This window comes from Festucalex cinctus, chromosome 1 (assembly GCF_051991245.1).
Source record: "Festucalex cinctus isolate MCC-2025b chromosome 1, RoL_Fcin_1.0, whole genome shotgun sequence".
Taxonomy (NCBI): domain Eukaryota; kingdom Metazoa; phylum Chordata; class Actinopteri; order Syngnathiformes; family Syngnathidae; genus Festucalex; species Festucalex cinctus.
Genome location: NC_135411.1, coordinates 2,355,123 through 2,376,267, shown reverse-complemented (window position 1 = coordinate 2,376,267; position 21,145 = coordinate 2,355,123). Strand labels below are relative to the sequence as shown.

At 39.1% G+C, this 21,145-nt stretch overlaps 1 protein-coding gene across 6 annotated transcripts in view; it reads left to right on the top strand.

The window, feature by feature from the left end:
• Positions 1-5,399: 5,399 nt before the first annotated feature.
• Positions 5,400-21,145, top strand: part of efr3a (EFR3 homolog A (S. cerevisiae)) — a 51,214-nt gene continuing 35,468 nt past the window's right edge. For 2 of the 6 annotated variants that reach the window (XM_077505936.1, XM_077505926.1), the window contains exon 1: positions 18,187-18,310. In XM_077505936.1, the coding sequence (XP_077362062.1) occupies positions 18,286-18,310 (25 nt within the window). In that variant the 5' untranslated portion in view covers positions 18,187-18,285. Of the gene's footprint in view, positions 5,462-9,632; positions 10,186-18,184; positions 18,311-21,145 lie in introns of those variants that run through there. The other 4 variants (XM_077505955.1, XM_077505917.1, XM_077505907.1 and 1 more) reach the window with 4 other exon arrangements.

Genomic DNA, 21,145 nt, shown 5'->3' with positions numbered 1-21,145 from the left:
CACCGGAAACGAATCCGACTTACTGCCGGCAATGCGGACCAAACTCTGGCAACGGTCGTACAGGGACCGAACAGCCCGTGAGCATTAAGATAACGGACTTTTTTATTTTTTTTCCTGGAAGACATAACGAGGTTTGATGCAATCAGTCGCGCAGCGCTGGCAGATTTCCTTGGCAGCGAAAAGAGCGAGGCGGCGCGGTGTCCGTCCGTCCGTCCGTCCGTCTGTCACCAAAACGGCGCCGCCAGCTGGTGGAGCAGCAAAAAAAAGTGTCGCGGCAGCTGAGAGGAGCACAAAGTCAAACGCCAAACGACAAGGACGCGTGCAAACGCGACCGGCTGTGCCAAACTCACATTTGGAGACTTGGGGAAGCTCACGAGGAATCGACAAACGCCACCAATCACAATCGTGGTAGCATTTTTTTGGGTTTTTTTGTGAGCGTGACACGATGAGATTTGACACCTCATCGACGTGAAATCCTCGTTTGCCAAAGCCCCCAATTTAGCAAATGAAAACGGCGGAAATTTATCCTTGCTTGCTTTTTGAGACAGGAAGGTCAAAGTTCACCTTTTGGATTTTTGCTCTCCTAACAAGCTGGAAAATTGTGATGCTCCAGGAGAAGGGAGAGCTTTTTCTTTTTTTTTCATTATGTTGTACGGTCCATGACTGGGGTCATGCAAGGGTTATGCTTTCATCTCTTTATCTAGTCAACAGCCAATCAGATAATTCCATGTCAATCTTGTTCCCAACAACCAATCAGATCGATTCACCGTCTATATAAACTGTCTGAGAAGTGTGTGTTTTTGTCGGATTATTACCGCTGTTCCTCTGTGCACCTCCACAGCCCAAGTTAGCTTAGCGTCTCGTGATCCTCGATACATTCTCGTTTGTTTCTCGTCGAGTCAAGTTTGTTCTACGCGGACCCGTCGCCGTGGGCGGGCCTTGGGGGTCCGTGCCCGCCCTAGCAAGATGACTCACCAACTATTCGTCCTATCAGTCACGTAAACTTGCGCCTTCTGTTTTAAATAAAGCATTTAATGGAAGCCACCAAATGCCAAACCTCGATCCAGGATGACACAGTTGACATCGATGGGAATCCTGAGTCCACTGGTTACGTTTACAAGTGAGTGTCAAACTTTTATTTTAATTAGTCAAGCCACACAGCACGGATGAATTGGAGCAATACACAGTATGCTGTTAACAGACCCAAGCAGTCACACATACACAACAAATACTTAAGGAGCATAAAATTATTTATCACTAAAGAAGTTGCAGTACAATGTGAGTTGAATTCTCTTTTTTTATTGCCAAGTTTGTTCATGTTGATGACTGTCACTAAGTTCTAATAAAAAAAAACAGCACTTTACACATCCTTTTGGATTGATATTCTGCTTCGTTTTTCACTGAACCCATATGTTGTTTCTGTATATCATCGACATCACTCAACCTTATTTCTAAATCACTTTAAAACATCCATTGCTGCATACAAAGTGCTGTGCATGGAATAGAAATTAGTCTTTTAGTAGACACAAGTGAAATAAAATAACACAAAATAAAATTCATTAGAGTAAATATAAGTAGATAAGTATACACGCAAATAAAATTACGTAAGTAAGTATAGAAATAAAATAAGACAAAATACAGAAGGCACCATAAAAAAAGTCTCATGCTGAGTCAAAGATCAAAGAATCGAGATGTCTGGCAAAAATGAAAGGAAATTTTGTCCATCTCGTACAGCCCGAATCCAACACGCAAATGAAGGCAACTGCGAGCCAATTCCAGATCGAAGCGGCTCGGTCACAGAGTCGTTCATTCGGACATCGTTGTTTACAGAAGTGAAGAGTGGATTTGTTTCAAATGAACTTTTGAGTTGAAGAAATGCAAAATGAACTACACATTTTTTTTTCAGTTTGTCTTTTAGATTTCAGAACGAACTGCCGCTTTTAAGTGACTTTTGCACTTGTCACAATGTCGCTGTTCAACCTGATGAACATTAGATTTCGGTTGATAAAGTGTGCCCCCCCCCCCCCCCCCCCCAAAAAAAGGTCATGCCCCCCCCACAATTTCTTTCTGGTGACGGCTTCTACGTCTCTCGATGTTATGTGAATAACGAGTTAAAATCTTTTGTGTGTCTGCGTTTTGGGATCCAAATCCAGATCGTAACGTACGGTGACCTTGAGTGTCTGGAAAGGCGGCTAGAAATTAGATAAATTATGATGATGATGATGATTATTATTATTACTTACCAGAGAGATTAAAAAAAAAAAACACTCGGAAACTGTTCAGTGTTACTGCACTTTAACGTTCAAACATGTTTACAGTCATTGTGCAGCTGTAAAATTAATCTCAAGAAATGATGCAGTTTTTTTGTTTTTTTTTAAATTAGGTGAAAACTAAATGATATTATTGTCAGTTCAACATGTTTCATTGAAGCCGTTTTCCCTCATTGTGCAAGCATCCGTAAACGTGAAAAAAAAAACAACCTTCATCCTCCCGAGAAGACAAATTTGGCGATGATGGATCATCGTCGCACTTTTCGGACCTTGCGAGGCGATGACTCACTCGCCGGGCGTTTTTGCTGGCTCAGACGCAAGCACGTAAAAGGAGGAAGGAAGGAAGGAAGGAAGGAAGGAAGGAAGGAAGGAGGAGCACCAGCACCGATGAGCGAACGCTGGTCGCTCTCCTCGCCCGCGGAGGCGCCAAAGCGGCTCCGTGACACGCGCGTCAGGTTGTTGCGCAACACGGCGACTGGATGGCGTCACGCACGCGCACGCGCACAAGCACGCACCGTTGCAACCACGAGACAGATTGTTTGGAAGGTGAATGTGGAATTGTCGTCAACACGCGAACACAAACTCACAGTCATGTTAGCATATTAGCACACCGCGAAACAGGCAAATCGTCATTTCAGAAGAGGAGGAGGAGGATGAAGATGCGAAGAGGACGACGATAAAAAAGGGGGAGGGGCGAGAGCGGGATCAAGACGAGGAGACAAAGGAGGAAGAGGAAGATCATGAGGAAGATGAGGGTGAAGGAGAGGAGGAGATGATGATGAAGAGGAAGAGGAGGTGGCGATTGAGGAGAATGAAAAAGAGGAGGAACATGAGGAGGAAGATGAAGATAGAGAGGAGGAGATTGAGGAGGAGATGATGGACGAAGAGGAAGAAGAAGAGGATGATGAAGATGAAGAGGAGGTGGCGATTGAGGAGAATGAAAAAGAGGAGGAACATGAGGAGGAAGATGAGGAGGAGGAAGATGAAGATGAAGATAGAGAGGAGGAGATTGAGGAGGAGGAGGATGAAGATGAGGAGGAAGGGGAAGATAAGGAGCAAGATGAAGAGAATGAGGAGGAGATGATGGATGAAGAGGAAGAAGAAGAGGATGATGAAGATAAAGAGGAGGTGGCGATTGAGGAGAATGAAAAAGAGGAGGAACATGAGGAGGAAGATGAAGATAGAGAGGAGGAGATGATGGATGAAGAGGAAGAAGAAGAAGAGGATGATGAAGATGAAGAGGAGGTGGCGATTGAGCGGGATAAAGAAGAGGAGGAACAAAACAAGGAGTAAGGGGAGGAGGACAAAGATGAACGTAAGAGGATGAGGAGGAACGTGAAGGAGGATGTCGACGATGACGAAGAGGAGGAGAGACAATGAGGAGGATTTGGATGAGGAGCAAGAGGAGGAGGAAGATGAAGAACAGAAAGAAGAGGAGGAGGATGATGACGAAGGGAAAAAAATGGAGGGGTGCGATGAAGATGATGAGGAAGAGGAACCTGAAGGTGAAAGGTCACAGGGAAGATGATGAATATGGAGGAGGAGAGTGAGGAGAAGGGAAAGGCGAGATTTGAGGAGGAGCGGTAGGACGTCAATGAAGAAGAGGAGGAAGGAAGAGGATGTGCGCGCCCGTATTGATCAACACATTGATTGATTGATTGATTGATTGATTGATTGATGAGTGGCACAGAAATCCAAATATGTGGTCAGCGCTTGCAAACGGCGAGAACGTAAGAAGCTTTTGTATCATCCGTCCACTTTTCGGAAGTCTGCGGATCATCACGTTCAAAAAAATAAAATAAAAAGTGGGATTAAGTTGAACTGCTCGGCAATCTGATCGCGAAAGCTGCTTTAAATAACAAGCTCATGATTATTCAGACTTTCCCGCTGGGGGAGGCCCAACGCCGCCTGTGATTGGCTGACAGGCAGGAAGTGCACAAGATTTTTATTATTTGCTGTAAAACATACAAACATGGTAACAATCAAAGATTTTCAGTATAAGTCAACAATAATTGCCAAGGGAAAAGTAGTTTGCAGAAAAATATACACAATGATCAAACATAGAATGAACACATACAATTGTAAATAAACAAAAAAAAATAAAATAAATATTACAAAAATGAAATCAGGGCATTCACATCAACACAAGAGTTTTTTTTTTTCAATATATTATATATAATTTGTACTTGGGCCTTTTAATCAATTGCAAAGATTTAATATACATTCTAAATTCCTTTCTAAAATTTTGAAGGAAGTGCACAAGATGATTCCGGAATTCTCGCTGAGGATTTTCACGTGCTCCTCTGCTCATTTTTTATTTAGCTGTTTATTTTAATAGTTGTTATTTCCTCTATTATTTATGCAAATACATCAATTCAAGTAAACTCGTGTAAAGTAGTTTAAAAAAAAATAGCTGATTTTCATGAAAAAATGTGTATATAAAGTTGAACCCAAAACATTTTTGCTTAAATATCTTTATAAAGAATTTTGTTTCAACAAAATAATTGTATTCTCATTTTTAAACTGTATCATAAATCTTTCATTGAATTATATTTTTTATCATAATGTCATTATAACCAATTATTTGCACAATTAAATAAAAAAAAAACATATTTGACTGTACAATCAAATTTGATTTCTATAGCACTCTTCATATATTAAAAATGTAAGTTTTTCTAACTAGCGTCGCTTCTACCAAAAGCCTCAGCAAGTGTTGTATATATTTAAAAAAAAAGAAAAAAAAAAGATTTATTATATGAATGAATGAAATAAACAGTTTGTGAATGATTGCGACTCCTTCTGGCGTGTGCATGTTAGCCACCAGGGGGCAGTGTAATCATGACATAATCACAACACAAAGAAGACGCTGCACTGGACGATCGATCAGATGCAGTCACTGACGTCAATGTCATTTACTCGCCATTGGGAGAAGTGAAGCCACCGGCGGCCATCTTGCATTGCCACTCACTACGACAGGCATTAAATTCATTTCAATCGGGAAAATTGATTTCAAAACGATCCAAATTTTGATTTTTTTTTTAACAAAATTAATGGATGGTCTATATTGGCAGCGTTCGTGGCCAACCGTAACTTCCGTGGCGTCCTCCTTCCCGCCTCCGCTCTCGCCTTGGCGTCTCCGCCCTGACATGTCGTCACTTCCGGGAGGCGGATACGCGCCCTCCTCGCGGCCGGTAATGTGCTCGTCATAATCATTAATTTATTCATTTTTGTGGGGGTTTTAAGAGGACCAGTTGTGTTGGATTGAACGTTTAAATTAACCTGCTTTTGAAAAAAAGAGAGAGAGAGCAATGATGATGATGACGACATGTTGAATCCCTCTCTCAAATAAATAAATAAATAAATAAATAAATAAATGTTGCCGAGTCGTCGTAAGACGTTCCAGAACGTTCTAAATATTTCACAGTAGCAGTTCCAATCCAAACCAAGGTTATTTTAGTTAACTAAAACTAACAAAAAAAACCTAAAATTCAAAAAACAATTTCGTTTCCAAAATAAAATAAAAACGAAAATGCTTTCAAAAAAAATTAAAACTAACTGAAACTACATTTTATGTTTACAAAACGAACTAAAATTAACGGTAATTAAAGTAAAAATGTCCTTGGTCTTCGTCTTTGGTAATTAATTTAATGCATGAGCCTTTGGCGATGATTTTAAATGTGGTTTTTAACTCATTCACTGCCATTGACGGAAAAAGACGTCAAATGATGCATTTTTTTGCTGGTCTGGCAATGAATGTGTTAAGTCAATTTATTTTGAGATGAGAGGAATAAGGACGTTTGAAAGTGTGTCACACAGAAGTGATGTCATCAAGGAGCAGCCAATAGAAAAGCACCATCAGAGGATGTCTTCCCATGGTGGTTTTTAAATATTGTGCACAAATAATAAACGTTTTTTTTTAACTAAAACTAAGACTGAAACTAATTAAAACTAAACGAAAACAAAGCATTTATTAAATAACTAAAGCTAATAAAAACAAACAAAACCACCCGGAAAACTAATTAAAACTAACTAAAAAAACAAACAAACTCAAAACTAAATAAAAACTAACTAAAATGAAAAATTCTTAAACCATAATAACCCTGATCCAAACACATTGAATTTCACATGAATTCAATTCAGCAGCGGCGGCGGCAAAGTGCTAACGAATTGAGCCGCAAATAGAAACGCGGAGCGTGAACGCTAACACTTTGTTAGCATGTTAGCGCAGCGTTTGCTAAGCTTCCCGCGCGAATCGGGAATCCTGACACCCGCCTGAGTTTGAGCGTTGTCGAGGTGTGAACGAGGCGAGCGTCCCGCATAAGTGACGAGCGCCGTCAACATTGGCGCAAGTGCTAAGAATATGCAAATGGGAAATGCTAAGAATATGCATGTTATGATATTGGTATTTATTGGAATCTTTGTCTCACAATTCGATTCGTTTCCAAATTTTGGGTCTGCAATTTTTTTTTTAAGATTTTTGATTGAAATGATTTGATTGACAATTGCTTCAATTCATAGCTGTGCAAAAAATCGTCAAGATCGACTCCAGTCTGATATGCTAATGCTAATTAGCGCGCTACTCGCGGCACTTTTATCATTCAAACGAACGGCTATTCATACAAAACGCTTCAGGAACAGATACAGAGAATCAAGTTAACATAAAAAAATAAAATGAACTTTTATTGGCATAACTCTCGAATGTGGCTACAACTTAACAGTGTATCACAAGGTGTGGAACCACACTGCCCCCATGTGGCCAAAACGTGCACAACATGAACAGTGCTCCCAATAAAAGGCATACACACAAACAAGGGCAAGACAGTATAAAATAATTGAAATAAAATCGATTTTGGGACATTTAAAATGGATTCTGAAACGTCCTGAATGAGAAAAGCAATTCTGATGAGAATCGATTTTTTTTATTTTATTTTTTTATTGTCTTTATGTTCTAACTTTGCTGAGTCTGTATGTGTCTTTTCATTTCATTTGTCAGGTAATATTGTGAAAGAAATTGTTATCACAGCCAGCCTTTGTTATTAGCTTTTTTTTTTTTTAATATATATATCACAAAATTACACAATATTATCGGTTATTTTCAACCGATACCGATAAAGCAATAATTTAGAAAGTGCCGATGTCGATAACCGATAAGTAAGCCGATAATTGTTTGCAAAATGAACTTAAATTCAAATATGCTTTCGAGTCCTACTATAGCGTGTACAAAACATTGAAAGATTGCGTAAAACACCATGAAGTTGAATTTTATTGATATCTCTGCTTCAAAGACAAGTGGTAACTCATTTTTAGTTTGCCAAAACAAAACAGTCATGTTTTAAAAAGGCAACAACAAAAACTGTGACGGTAACATCATTTTGGGGAGACTCAGTAAAGCGTCGTTGAGTACCTTGAAAAATACTATACAAAATAAATGTATTATTATTATTATTATTATTATTATTATTAGTGTAGGACAAAGAAAAAAAAACGCATTTATACATTTTTGGGTTTGAATTTTGAAATTTGGATCAGGAAGGGACCCGATACAGAACCCTGTGGCACCCCTTTGATGATTGTTGCTGAGGTGATTTGAAAACCAAGCAACTGTGTTGCCTGAGTGGCACGATGTCATTTTTTCAAACGTCCAAATGTTGACGGTAGCAAACTTTGAAGTACGTCGGACGTCACGGCGGGAAAAAAAAAAAGATCTTCTTTTGACGGACAGGCGGGATTAGCGGCAGGATTTGACGTCGACGGTCTCGGATCGCTCGCGCCACTCTGAGTGAAATTTGCACTTAGTACCTTTGGTCGCATCTGTTACCTGCCGACTTCCCGTTATGATGACAAAAAAAAGAAAGAAAGCCACCCAGGGAGCTGCGCCATTCAATAGCCGTTGCCGCGGCAACCGTGCCAAGCGAACGGCTGCGTGCTTTCCGACACAAATGGCGACAAGATTCCACTCAGACAATGTTTGTTAAGGTGACCATTCGCAATAGAGGTTGTCCTTGTTCGGAGCTGGAGCCACCCTGGACTGGTCGCCGGTCTATCATACCTCATAGACACAAACAATGGAATAGTAGCTATGGAGGACCAAAACTGACAACATTAAAAATAAAAAAATAAAAAAATAAAAACAGATATTGAAAAAAATATATATATAATTCAAAAATTAAATATAAAAAAATAAATATAAATGGAAATAAAAACAACCCCTAAATAAATAAAGTAAAAATATATACGAAAGAAAAAAATATATAATTAATATAAAAATAAATGTGGAAATAAATACAAAAATAAATAGAATTAAATATCAATCAATAACATTTTCCCTGACAGAGCGTCTGCAGCACAAAAATGTGAGAGCAGAGCATATTTATCTACTCATTGAAATGTTATTTATTTATTCTTTTTATTTCCGTGTTTTTAATATAATTTTCGAATCATATATATATTTTTATATCTTTATATGTTTATTTTCACTTTTTTTTATTTATGTATTTATTTAGTCATTTATTTATTTTGAATTTTGGCAGTTTTGGTCCTGTGCTGTGCATAAATAAAAATGAAACATAAGATATGAAACAAACAAAATGAAATTCAAAGCCGGCCCGAGTCTCACGCTGACTTGACTGCCAATTAGGATCTTAAACGGCGGTGACATCATCACGGTGGCGCTGCCATGATCTTGTTTGTGTCTTGCCATTGGTCGGCCCCGCTGGCAAACGTCAATCATGTGACTTGAAGAGACACGTCCAATCCTCTCAATCGGCGGCCTTTAATCCAAAAGGTCTTTCAAGAGCTTAAAAAGCGCACGAACGACTTTCACACTCAACTAGCGCGGCCTGCTCTTATTTTTGGCGGCATGCTGGCTAATTAGCTTGAAGCTAATTGTTCCCCCACAACATTAGCGTAGATGCTAATCACGTCTATGCCGCTGTTGTGGGAAATAAATACATGTATTTTCTGTGTTCTGCAATTCATTATGAAAGGGTACAATTACAAAAAAAAACAACAACTTTCAGACAGTAACACAAATACCACGTGGGGAATTTTAGATTACACTCTTGATGAAAAAAAAAAAAAAAAAATCATGAAAAGTTTGTTGCCTCCATGAACAAACTTGAGGAAAAAGAAGAATTACTAAGTGGGAATGCTGAAAGCATTTTTTTGCCCAATGTGGATGACAAACCAACCGATCAGGTTTTATTGTGATAACATGTTAACACGAAGCTCTAGTTATCAAGTTAAAACAACAATGTGCTCATTTAAACGAATAATCAGTCAAGTCAGACGACAAACACACGGCGGATCATACAATGACGTCACCTTACCGTTATCTCTCGTGCGCGCGCGCGCGCGGGCCAGTCTTGCACACCTGCGCGAGTCCAGCGTTCCATCGCGGTGCCTTCACGGGCCCTCGTTTATTTGGCGATCACTCCAACAGCGACGGGGGGTTTCCTTTCGTTTCTTGTCTTCTTCTTCTTCTTCTTCTTTTTTTTTTTTTTTTTTTGTATTCCGCTCACGTGTAAACACTTCCGCGTTGCGCTCGCACCGAGAAGGAAGTCTGAAACGAGGCTGACGGGCGGCTTCCGTCCTGTCTCGTGAGCGTCCACAGAGACGTGAAGGTCTCCCACACCTCCCCCGAGTGAGTGGGAGCAAAACGGCGGCGGCGGCGGTGCTCGCCTCGGACGTTAGCTCGAGCGGCTAACCGCTCAAGTAGGCTGCTCGCGGGTTCGGCTCGCGTTGCCGACCTCGGCGTGTTGTCCTGGAGCTCGCCGACGGTGACGGTCGGGTTCGTGCCGTCCGGACGCGGAAGTGGTCGCCATTCCGATGCCAAGGAAGATGGAGGCTAACTAACTAGCTGCCCACACAGTCACTGCGGCATTTGGACTTAGAAAAATCGCCAGCATGCCAGCAGGTAAGAGTAAGAGCACACACGGGACAGGAAATAAAAAAAGGATTTATAACTTGAATGTTTCTGTTGTAGCTGTGACGTAGTCGAGAACTTTTGACAAGATCAAACAAGAGTGGTGCGTTTAGGGACCCCGCGGTTGGGTAGGTTGTGTTTTTTTAGACAACAATTGAAGCCCCCCCCCCGTTTATCGCGAACGACGACGCGTTCCAGACCGAGCCGAGATTGGGAAAAGATCCGCGATGTTGACAATTGCTTGAAAACAAACAACATATATTTGTACTGCTTTTGCAAACTGTGACTGGCATAGAAAGAAGGCAGATTGTTATAGTATATGGAGGACCAAAACTGCCAAAATTCGAAATAAATAAATGACTAAAAGTGAAAATAAAAATGAATATAAAAAAACTACAATTCGAAAATGATATCTAAAAAAATAAATATAAGTGGAAAATAAATCTGTTTTTATTTTCACTTTGTCATTTATTTAGTCATTTATAGGGGTGTGAATTGCCTAGTACCTGACGATTCGATTCGTATCACGATTCACAGGTCACGATTCGATTCGATACCGATTAATCCCGATACGAATTTATAAGTCGATTGTTGCGATTTTTTTTCATTCAAATTTAGAAAATACTAATCAGTAAGCTTGTAGAGTGTAAGATTTATATGAAAATGTATTATTTATTGATCTGAAATTTCAGTCTTATAGAGGTTGTAATTTGTTTCATGTTTGAACAGCATTGAAATAAAATATTAAGGCTTAATGTTCCGTTCATATAACATTCTTCCATGCTTAAGGTGTGAATCCTTAAAAAAAAAAAAAAAAAAAAAATCGATTTTGCCGATTATTGAATCAATTCGAGAATCGCGCGATTTAGTATCGCGATATATCGCCGAATCTATTTTTTTTTAACACCCCTAGTCATTTATGTATTTAGTCATTTATTTATTGTCATTTTTTTTATTTTGTAATTTACTGAGTCATTTATTTATTTTGAATTTAATTTGAATTCAAAATAAATACATGACTACATAAATGACTAAATACATAAATGGCCAAATAAATAAATAAATGACTAAATAAATAAATGACTTGTTTATTTAGTCATTTATTTATCTATTTATTTAGTTATTCATCTATTTATTTAGTCATTTACTTATTTAGTCATTTATCTATTTATTTATTCATTTATTTATGTAGTCATTTTTATTTAGTCATTTATTTAGTAAATTTATTTATTTTGAATTTAATTTGAATTCAACATATTTAAATGACTAAATAAATAAATGACTGACCAAATAAATAAATGACTAAATAAATAGATAACTAACTAAATAACTAAGTAACTAAATAAATAGATAAATAAATGGCTGAATAAATAAATAAATGACAAAAAGTGAAAATAAAAACGGATTTATTTCCATTAATATTTAATTTTTTGATATAATTTGAATTGTAGTTTTTTATATTCATTTTTTTATTTTCACTTTTAGTCATTTATTTATTGATTTAGTCATTTTATTTATTTCGAATTTTGGCAGTTTTGGTCCTCCATAATAGTAGTCAAGTCAAGCCACATTTTGAAGTCAAAATACAGGGCGATTCAAAAAGAATGACCCTATTTCATGATCAAATATTCAATGAAGGAAAAATAGCAACAACAAAAAAAAAAAGTTGTAATCAAAGTATTCTACGAAGTGCTCAATATGGCCTCCCCTTGCAGCACAAACATCATCAATACGATATGAGAAATTGAGAATTCTTCCAAACACATCGGGATCGATTGAATTGATCGCTGTTGTTATTCGATGTTTGAAGTTTTCCAGGTCAGTTGCTAATGGTGGAACAAAAACTTGATCTTTTACAAACCCCCAGAGGGAAAAAAAAAAAATCACAAACTGTGAGGTCAGGAGATCAAGGAAACCGAGCACAAAGAGCATTTTTTTAAATGTATTTATTTTTATTTTTTTGCTGCCACTGCCAGACGTATGAGTCTGTCAGTGTCATGTGACAATTATAGAAAACTGACAAATCTGATCATTCAAATATGCCTCATTCTGATTCATACGTTTACTTAGCAAATATTTGATCTTGAAATCTGGTCATTCTTTTTGAATCACCTTGTATTACTCACAAATTAAATTACAATAATTTACAGTGCAATGCTTTTGAGGCATGTAACGATATGAAGGCCACGATACGATAATTTATCACAATATTGTGGGGAGGTTGGCGATACAGCAAAAGATCACAATATTATAAGGGAAAAAAAAAGGGTGTGAGTCTAATCTAGTTTTAGTCTGGTGAAAAATGTTTGCTGGCGTAATCATTTTTGTTTCGTTTTTGTTGACAAAATTATCACTCGTGAAAAGATTGAGAAGCCACGTTATCATGTTTGACTGCAATTGTGGGAATGCTGAAAGCATCCCACATATGTTATTGGGATGTTTATTCTCCTCACTTTTTTGCCGAGAAACAACTCCCACGTAATACTTGCGGTTTACACCGTTCAAATTTCAACTTGCTTCAAAGATTCACGCAAACCTGGGTATATATCGTCTGATTCAACGTTACTTACAGTACTCGGCGCTAGAGGTGGGAATCTTGGGGCACCTCACGATTCGATTGCGATTACGATTCAGAGGCTACGATTCGATTATAAAACGATTATTGATTTCCCCCCCAGGCAGCAGAAAAAAACAATGTATTTTGGTGCTTTTAATGTTTCGTACATTAGTTACAAAAATAGTACAAAAGTCCTCTCAGGCCTAAAACTACTATTTCAGTATCAAGTTAACAGTTCAAAACAGTAAATAAAATACTCAAGTCCTCATTCTGTAACAACAGCTTTTAAGTATATTCAGTCTTCAACAGAATAAAACATAGCATTGAGCAAAAATATATTATTTTTATCCACTCAAAAGTGCACTGAGGTATAAATGAAAGACAATGTGAACTACTACTTCAATACAAATGCCTAAAAAAAAAAAAAGTGCTTTCCTGCTTTTTAAAGTTGTGTAAAGATGAACATGTAAACATTAAAGTTTCTCAGAGGTACAAAAAAAACAACAAAAACCTCAAGTGCTTTTCTGCTTTTTAACTTGTGTAAATATGAACGTGTAAACATTAAAGGGATCGTTCGGCTTTTTTAACATGAATCTCAATTTGATCCTCACCTCCCGTGTGTGCGATCAGCACTGACTTCTTTCTGACAGCGTTCGGTGACACGCGTTCATGTTCGACGTTGGACGAGAGGAAAATAGTCCAGCAAGCTGGCTGGGGTCTCGGAAATAAAGCGTTTTTCTTCTAAAAAAAAACTATTTGTTTTCAAAAGCGTGATACATTTCCACCACAATACTCTTTTCTGAATAAAGTCAGACGCCATTACCGCCAGCCACTACTTTTCTGTTCGTTCGTTCGTATCACTGCGCGGCGCCCTGTAGAACGCTAACCGACGCACTGCAGCCAGCTAGCTGATACTTCCGCCTGAAGTTGTTTGCCTTTTCGGTCAGCTCAGCCATGCTTGTTGTTGTTTTGAATGTCGAGGCGTGAGTTGTGGATGTGTACTCTCGGTCCGTCCCAAAAGCGTCCCGAAGACCGCGCGCGCTACTGCGTTTCAGTTCCGCGTACTTTTCGCTCCGGTTCACTTTTAGTTTCGCTTCCCTTGGCATATTTATATAATCGGAATTTGGACTTTTGTGAATCGTTCTCAATTGTTCCACGGCCGAATCGTGAATAATCTAAGAATCGGAAATTTTGCACACCTCTACTCGGCGCTAGTGATGCCGATATTTGGCATTTTGACAAATATCGGCATCGGCCATGTTTTGAATCTGAAGGCCGATAAAGCTCACTGAGCAGGGGATACTTGCGAACGTAGCGAATTTGGGGTTTTCATCAGGATTTGTAAGATGTTCGCAGTCAGTTTTTATTTGTCGTAAACACATTTGGAACATATTCACACAATTTTTCACCGCAAAAATCTTTTTGAAACGTTTTTACGAACCCTACCAAAAACCCCAAATGAGCTACATTCACATGAATTTGTTACTCAGTGAGAAATTATATATAGTTTGAAAGAATTCCCCCCCCTCCCCATTTTACTGCAAATGAATATCGGCTTGAAATATCGGTTATCGGCCGACTTGACTACAAATAATCTGTATCGGTATCGGCCTTGAAAAAACCATATCGGTCTATCACTAGTACTCGCACAATTGGACTTTTAAATATCAACTTTTCAGCATTCATTTTCAATGGGACTGACGTTGAACTTTTTCTAAGTCCCACTTTCCACGCCCACTTCCATACATACAACCTCTCATCATTTCCAGCTCTCGGTTACTGCTCTTCAATTAAAACTTTGTAATACATAATTCATCAGTCAAACCTCGTTTTTTTCTGTTCTCGACCAAATCGGTTTTCGACCAGAAAATTCGAGAATTTTATGTCTCAGAACTCGTCCAAAAAATCGTCTCTCGACCAAACTGAACAAAGCCGAGCGTACCTGAACGCGACTCACTAACTGGAATGCCCAGGATGCTTCCTCCGTAGCACATTCGTGTTCAAAGTTCGTTCGGAGCAGACCTGTTCATTGGTATTTACGCAATTCTGACTTTTTTTTATTTTTATTTTTTATTTTTTATTTTTTTTGCATCGTGTATGAGCCCCGAATCATGGGTCCAAAGAAAGCAAGTGCATTTTTTTTTCATCATTTTAGATAGAATATCTTCTATTAAAATAAAACGGTGTCTATTTCTACCCTTTTCTATTTATGGTAAACAGTAAACTTGGAAAAAGTTTTTTAGACTTGGAACGGATTAAAATTATTTACATTAATTATCATGGGAAAATTTGTTTTGGATTTCGAACAATTTGCTTTTGGAACAGCCTTCTGGAACGGATCATGTTCGAAAACTGAGGTTTGACTGTACTTCATAAGCTTTCATTTTAGCGTTCAGCTATTGGCATTCAGCTTTCAGCATTCTCACGCAATTTCTCCAGAAATTGCACTTTTTTTAGACCCCATTTTCTATAAAAACACCCCCCCCCAAAAAAAAAAAACACGATTTGATCACGTGAGCCCAGCCTGGGGAATACTGCGACTCTCTGCCCGCACCTGCGCCCAATTTAGCCCGTTGCGCAGCTTTCCCCGACACTAATCCGTCTTCCCGGACGAGCGAAGGCAGACTCTTAAATCATTACCGACAGTTTCCGTGCTGGAAGGTCACACAGGTGTGCTCCTGGGGAGAGGGGGGGTCGCCACTTTGCCCGCCACTCCTCCAAACAGCTGTCGGAGTTTAACAAGGTGTCCATCAAGTGACCGGCAGCGGTGCCAAAGTCCAAAGTCCACTCATGTGTCTTCACTTGTCGATCAGCTGCACTGAATTCAGGCGCCTTCGCATGCTGTCAGCGGCCAACAACAACAACAACAACAAAAACAAAAAAGTATTTTCCAACCCTTTGAAGTGATGATTTTTTTAAAATTTGAAGTCAAACGTGTACTGTAGTGGATTCGCTAAAACCTTCATGCTAACGTGTTTGATTGATTTTTTTTAAACATAACTAATTTGTCATTTCATTCAGTGATTTGTAACGCACCGCTCGAGAAAGCTTATGTACCAGGAGTGGTACCGGTAACTAGAGGTGGACCTCTGGGTACCTCACGATACGATTAGTGTTGTTCCGATATCGATACTGGTATCGGCAGAGGTGCCGATACTGCATTAAAGCAGTGTTATCGGTATCGGTGACTACTTACAAGTAACATGCCGATGCCATTAATTCCATCGCTAATATAGGATTTTGGATGCAGCATCTTGTGTCTTGCTCGTGCACGACATTCACTGATATGTGACATGCTCACTGCAAACCAATCTAAGATATCCTATTGGCCCTTGAATGCTCTGAACCAATGGCAGGACAGCTTTTTAATTTTGAGCAAAAAAAAGGAACCTTAGGTATCGGTATCGGCCGATACTGCAAAGCTGGGTATCGGAATCGGTATCGGGGACCAAAAAGACGGTATCGGAATAACACTAGATACGATATGATATACAAGGCTCACGGTAACGATTATCCCACCATATGACGATACCGTGATTATCGAAATATTGGTCAGGTAATAAAGCCACGATAATCTACGACAAAACTACCCAAGACAAACGTTTTTGTTTTTCAATGAGAAAATCGTTACTTTTTGTACCATCATTTTCTGAATCAATATTGGGCTATGAAAAGGAATATTAATTCGATATCGATATTTTAATAGCAGATTTCAGAATGTCATTGAAGTGGTCGTCAGTCCACCCTCCAGTGGACAAATTTAGCAACAACAGCTAATTTGAGTGAAAAAGTGCACTTTGTGTTAAGTCCTCACGGGCCAGATTGGACCCTCAACGGGCCGGTTCTGGCCCGCGGGCCGTATGTTTGACACCACTTCTTCAGCCCTTTACCAGGAGTAAGTTGCTCGATACTACTTTAGGATTTGTTGATGTTTACAACAGGCAGATGAATTTCGAAGTACAACACATCGGGAGCATAAATTCTTTATCCCCCTATTAAGCAAACAAACAAATGTATCGCATATCGTGTATCATATGAGATGTTGACGTTTGCCGCAGTTCCTCCGACGATGAAAGCGGCGCACGGCCTCCTCCGCGTCCTCGTTTCTTTTCAAGCCTCCGAGACCGCAAGTAGATGACGGCCGCTATTAATAATGGCGAGACGTGTTGCGGTCTAGAGGCGCTCATTATCCTCCAAAGTGTTAACCGCCTCCATTAAGTCATTATGGAGCGCAAAGCCGCCGCCGCTAATGGCAACAACGGCTTCACGGGAGGAGCCGGGCCTGCTGGGAAATTGCCTTCCATATACGCCGATGCCTTCACATACGAGCGCCCTGTTGTTTCCCCCCGTTTAGTACCGTTTTTTTTTTCTTTTATGGTGGGAGGTTTACAATTAGGGCTGTGCAATTAATCGAAATTCAACTACAATTGCAGCTATTAGACGTTTTACAAACTCAGCAAAATCGTAGTAAAAAGATTATTAATACTAATTTTTGAGTAGTTTAAATTGATACATTTGCACCTTTTTCAATTTTAAAATAACTAAAATTGTTAGGAGAGTGTACCAGCACTTATTTTTTTTCCACTTAAAACACTCAGGGGAAAAAAGGATATTTCATTTCTATCTGTTTCCGTTTTGCAGTAATTTGCATTAGAATATAGCTAAGTTTCATCAATATTTATATTCCTGGTGAAAACAATGGCAAAAAGAGCTTGTTGTAACACAGCCTTGGCTGATCTCTTATACTCTGCTGCCACCCGCTGGCCGTTTTTGTCATAACTATCATTGCTTCAGCCGTTCTCTCTTCAGTTCTGAGGCTGCCTCAAAACCTTCTGTATGCTCTGGCATAAAAAACAAAAACAAAACAAAACAAAACGTATAAATACGTCTTTGGGCCACTTAAAACATTTAAAATAGAACGTATTTATACGTTTTTGGGAGCAAATGAGTTCACATCGTGACATGACGACGACGATGTATTGCGGCAGTTTTCATATCGCGATGTCACGATATTGCCGTTATCGTTACAGCCCTAATACATAAAATTCAAAAGTTTCCGAATCATCATAAATTGCAATAAGCCAGGTATTTTGTAAATGTACGGAAATATTTTGAAATTCCTGTCATCTGTAAATTTCAAGATGACAGCGCAAGATAGATTATTATTATTTTTTTTTTACTTTATGAATTTATGGCATTAAAATAATCTATTCATGGTTTTATGGATCAATATTGGGACATGAAAAGGATTTTTTATTTTTATTTTTTTTTAAACCCTACGTGTGGTGTTGTTGTTGTCGGCAGCGAGTTTGCGTTTTAGCACGTTAGCGCTTTGCGCTAGCGCTGCAGCTTCACCTGCAGCATGCTGAGGGGGGAAACACTGCAAGGTCAGAGAGAGAGAGAGAGAGAGAGAGAGAGAGAGGGAGGGAGTGGGCGAGCGAGGGCCACGCACACCACAAACAGGAAAGAGAGAGAGAGAGAGACATCAAATGTGGTCCACCTGACAGGAGGCACGCCGCTTCATCTCCTCCAAGATGGACTCGGAGAACAGCCTGTTGGGTAGGAAGCCGCTTTCATGGCACGCGTGTGTGTGTGTGCGTGCGTGCGTGTTGCGAGAAGCGCGGCGCGCGTCTTGGCGCGCAGGCTGCCCAGCATCGTGGCTGGCGACCGTTCATCTCACCGTCCAATCAGACGGCAGCATCCAGGAGCCGGACAGGTGCTCCAACCAATGGGAGTCTGCGCGTGCGTGCGTGCGTGCGTGTGCGCGCGTAAACATGTGTTGGACAGGAAGTGACTCTGCGCCGCGGGCCGGCAGATGTTTGATTGGCGCAAAGCCCGACGCGTCGGAGGACGTTGCGATCGTCTTTCACGCCTCATTATGTCCCGCCCGCTGCAGTGCCACTTCCACGCACGCACGCACGCACGTTTGGAGTTGAATGTCCATATATGGTCTTTTGAGGAGGTAAAGAGATTCCGCACGCTCAAGCGCAAGGCAGTAAGTTGTCAACAGTTGAGCGAGCAGGAGGCGGAGCCAAAGTTGGCCCGACAGGAAGAAGAAGCGGGCTTGCTTATTGGCTGCGTTTTGAGTGTAAATATGACGAGGTGACTTTATCGAATAACAGGCGAGTGTCAATTGCTCCATTTAATCGATAGCAGAACCCAAAAAGAGACATTTTGTTAACGGACATCACCACAATTGGCTGGTTGGATCCAAATTAGGAGTGTGATGATATATCCTGATACTTTGTCTCCCGATAGATTATTGATACGTCCACACAAGTATCGTGATATTTGTAGTTAATATAATATTTAATATAATGTAATATAATATATATATATTATATTCATCGAATATTTTTTTAAATATATATTATTTTATTTATTATTATTGTTATTATTATTATTATTATTATTTTATTTATATTTATATACATTATATATATTTATATATTATGTATTATATTATATTTATTTATATCATTTTTATTATATTATTATACATATTTTTTTTAATTAGTTTTATTTTTATTATTATTTATTTATATAGCACTACCTCATAAGTGTGGCGAGGAAATGGACGGAAGTCTTCAGGCAAAGAAGTTTTTTTTATTATTATAGTGTATTATTTATTTTTATTTCTTTATTTATTTATCATTATTATTGTTATTATTATTATTATTCTTATTTTATTTACATTTTTATATATTATATATAGTTATATATTATTTATTTATACTAAATTTATATTTTTATTATAATATTATGAATTTAAAACACAGTTGGCGTATTTATTTTTTTTAAGTACCGGTACAAAAAAATAAAAAAAAAAGACACAGAGTAGGGCTGCACGATATTGGAAAAACGTGATATAGTTGCTGAATATAGTGATATTGATATTATTATAGATATTATATATATGCATATTGCATGGGCCAGTATCGCGATATTGATATTTTTTCGATATATTGTGCAGCCCTAATTAGGGATGTAATGATATCCAAATATCACGATACGATATTATCACGATATGAAGGTCACGATACAATAATTATCACGATATTGCGGGGAGGTTGGCGATATTTAAAAAAGGTCACAATATTGTGGAAAAAAATGAGCTCATCCTAAAAAAAACACAATATTGTGCTTTTGTACATAACGGCAATACATATAAACGACCTTCAATCTCTCATAACACTTAATATTAAGCCATTTAATCGTTAATGCAAGCCCACATTGAGTTCCTCCACATACTGACTCACTTCAAAGCATTTTACAATCCCCTTTCGTCTGCCAATTAGTGTATTTTAAACATAGGAGGGCCAAAACATACCTAATGAAAATTAAACCGCACTCAAAAAAAAGTAGCCACCAGAGGGTGCTATAACTGCACAAATGGAAATCAACCTGACTTTAACAGATGTGTAGCTTTTAAATATCGTGAACATGACGACGACGATATTGTGTTTTAATATCACGATATCACAATATTGACGGTGTCGTTACATCCCTAGCCCTAATACCGGGCTGGTTTTAACGGCAAAAGATCGAGGTACGGTACTGGTATATAAATAAAGATGACTTGAGTTGACTTGCCTTGACTTGACTTGGTACCTGTGCAACACGATTTGAACACAGGAAATATTTGTCAATATTTTGAATACTACAACACCAAATACTTGATTTGGTTTCATTCAATGTTATTAAAGGTTGACTGAAATAATCCAGATTTTTCCGATCAGCCGGGAAAGTTGCGAGGACGGTTGAATGCCGGACGTCGACGCACGTCTTTTGCGCGCTGCTCCTCCCTTAAATACGACAACGTCGCCATCGAGCGCCATCGCGATTGGCTCGCCGGACGCCGTCGGCCACGTTTCTCCCGTGCGGGACACAAAGTGTCATCTTACCCGCGCGTGAGCAACCTGAACCCCGGCGTCGCCGCTCACCTTGCAGCCCGCCGCCTTCCCTTTTCAAAAAAAAAAAAAAAAAAAGCCTGAAGGTCGAAACGTTCCTCCTTCAGTGAGTGAACGAACGTCATCTGCGATCATGTCGTTTCTCCGCACGCGGGCGTACGGACGGGTTCCTCGCGCCGAGGCCGACCGGACGTTCGGGTACGCGCACCCGCGTGGCCAAATGCTGCAAACGTCTGGTAGGTGGAATGAAACGCTCTCTTCCGCCGATCCGCAACATTGGAACGTTCCGTCTGAATGCTTTAACATGATAGTAGTCATATTCTTATTGGAACTATTACCCTTATTATTGAAACATGGAATTAATATATGTTGCTTGTAAAAAAAAATGAAAGCGAGTGTTGAATTTACAAAGTACATGGTCAGGATTATTGATGCTCAATACCACTTTTTAGACGCAACTCTTGCGTCATTTTGACAAGAAAAT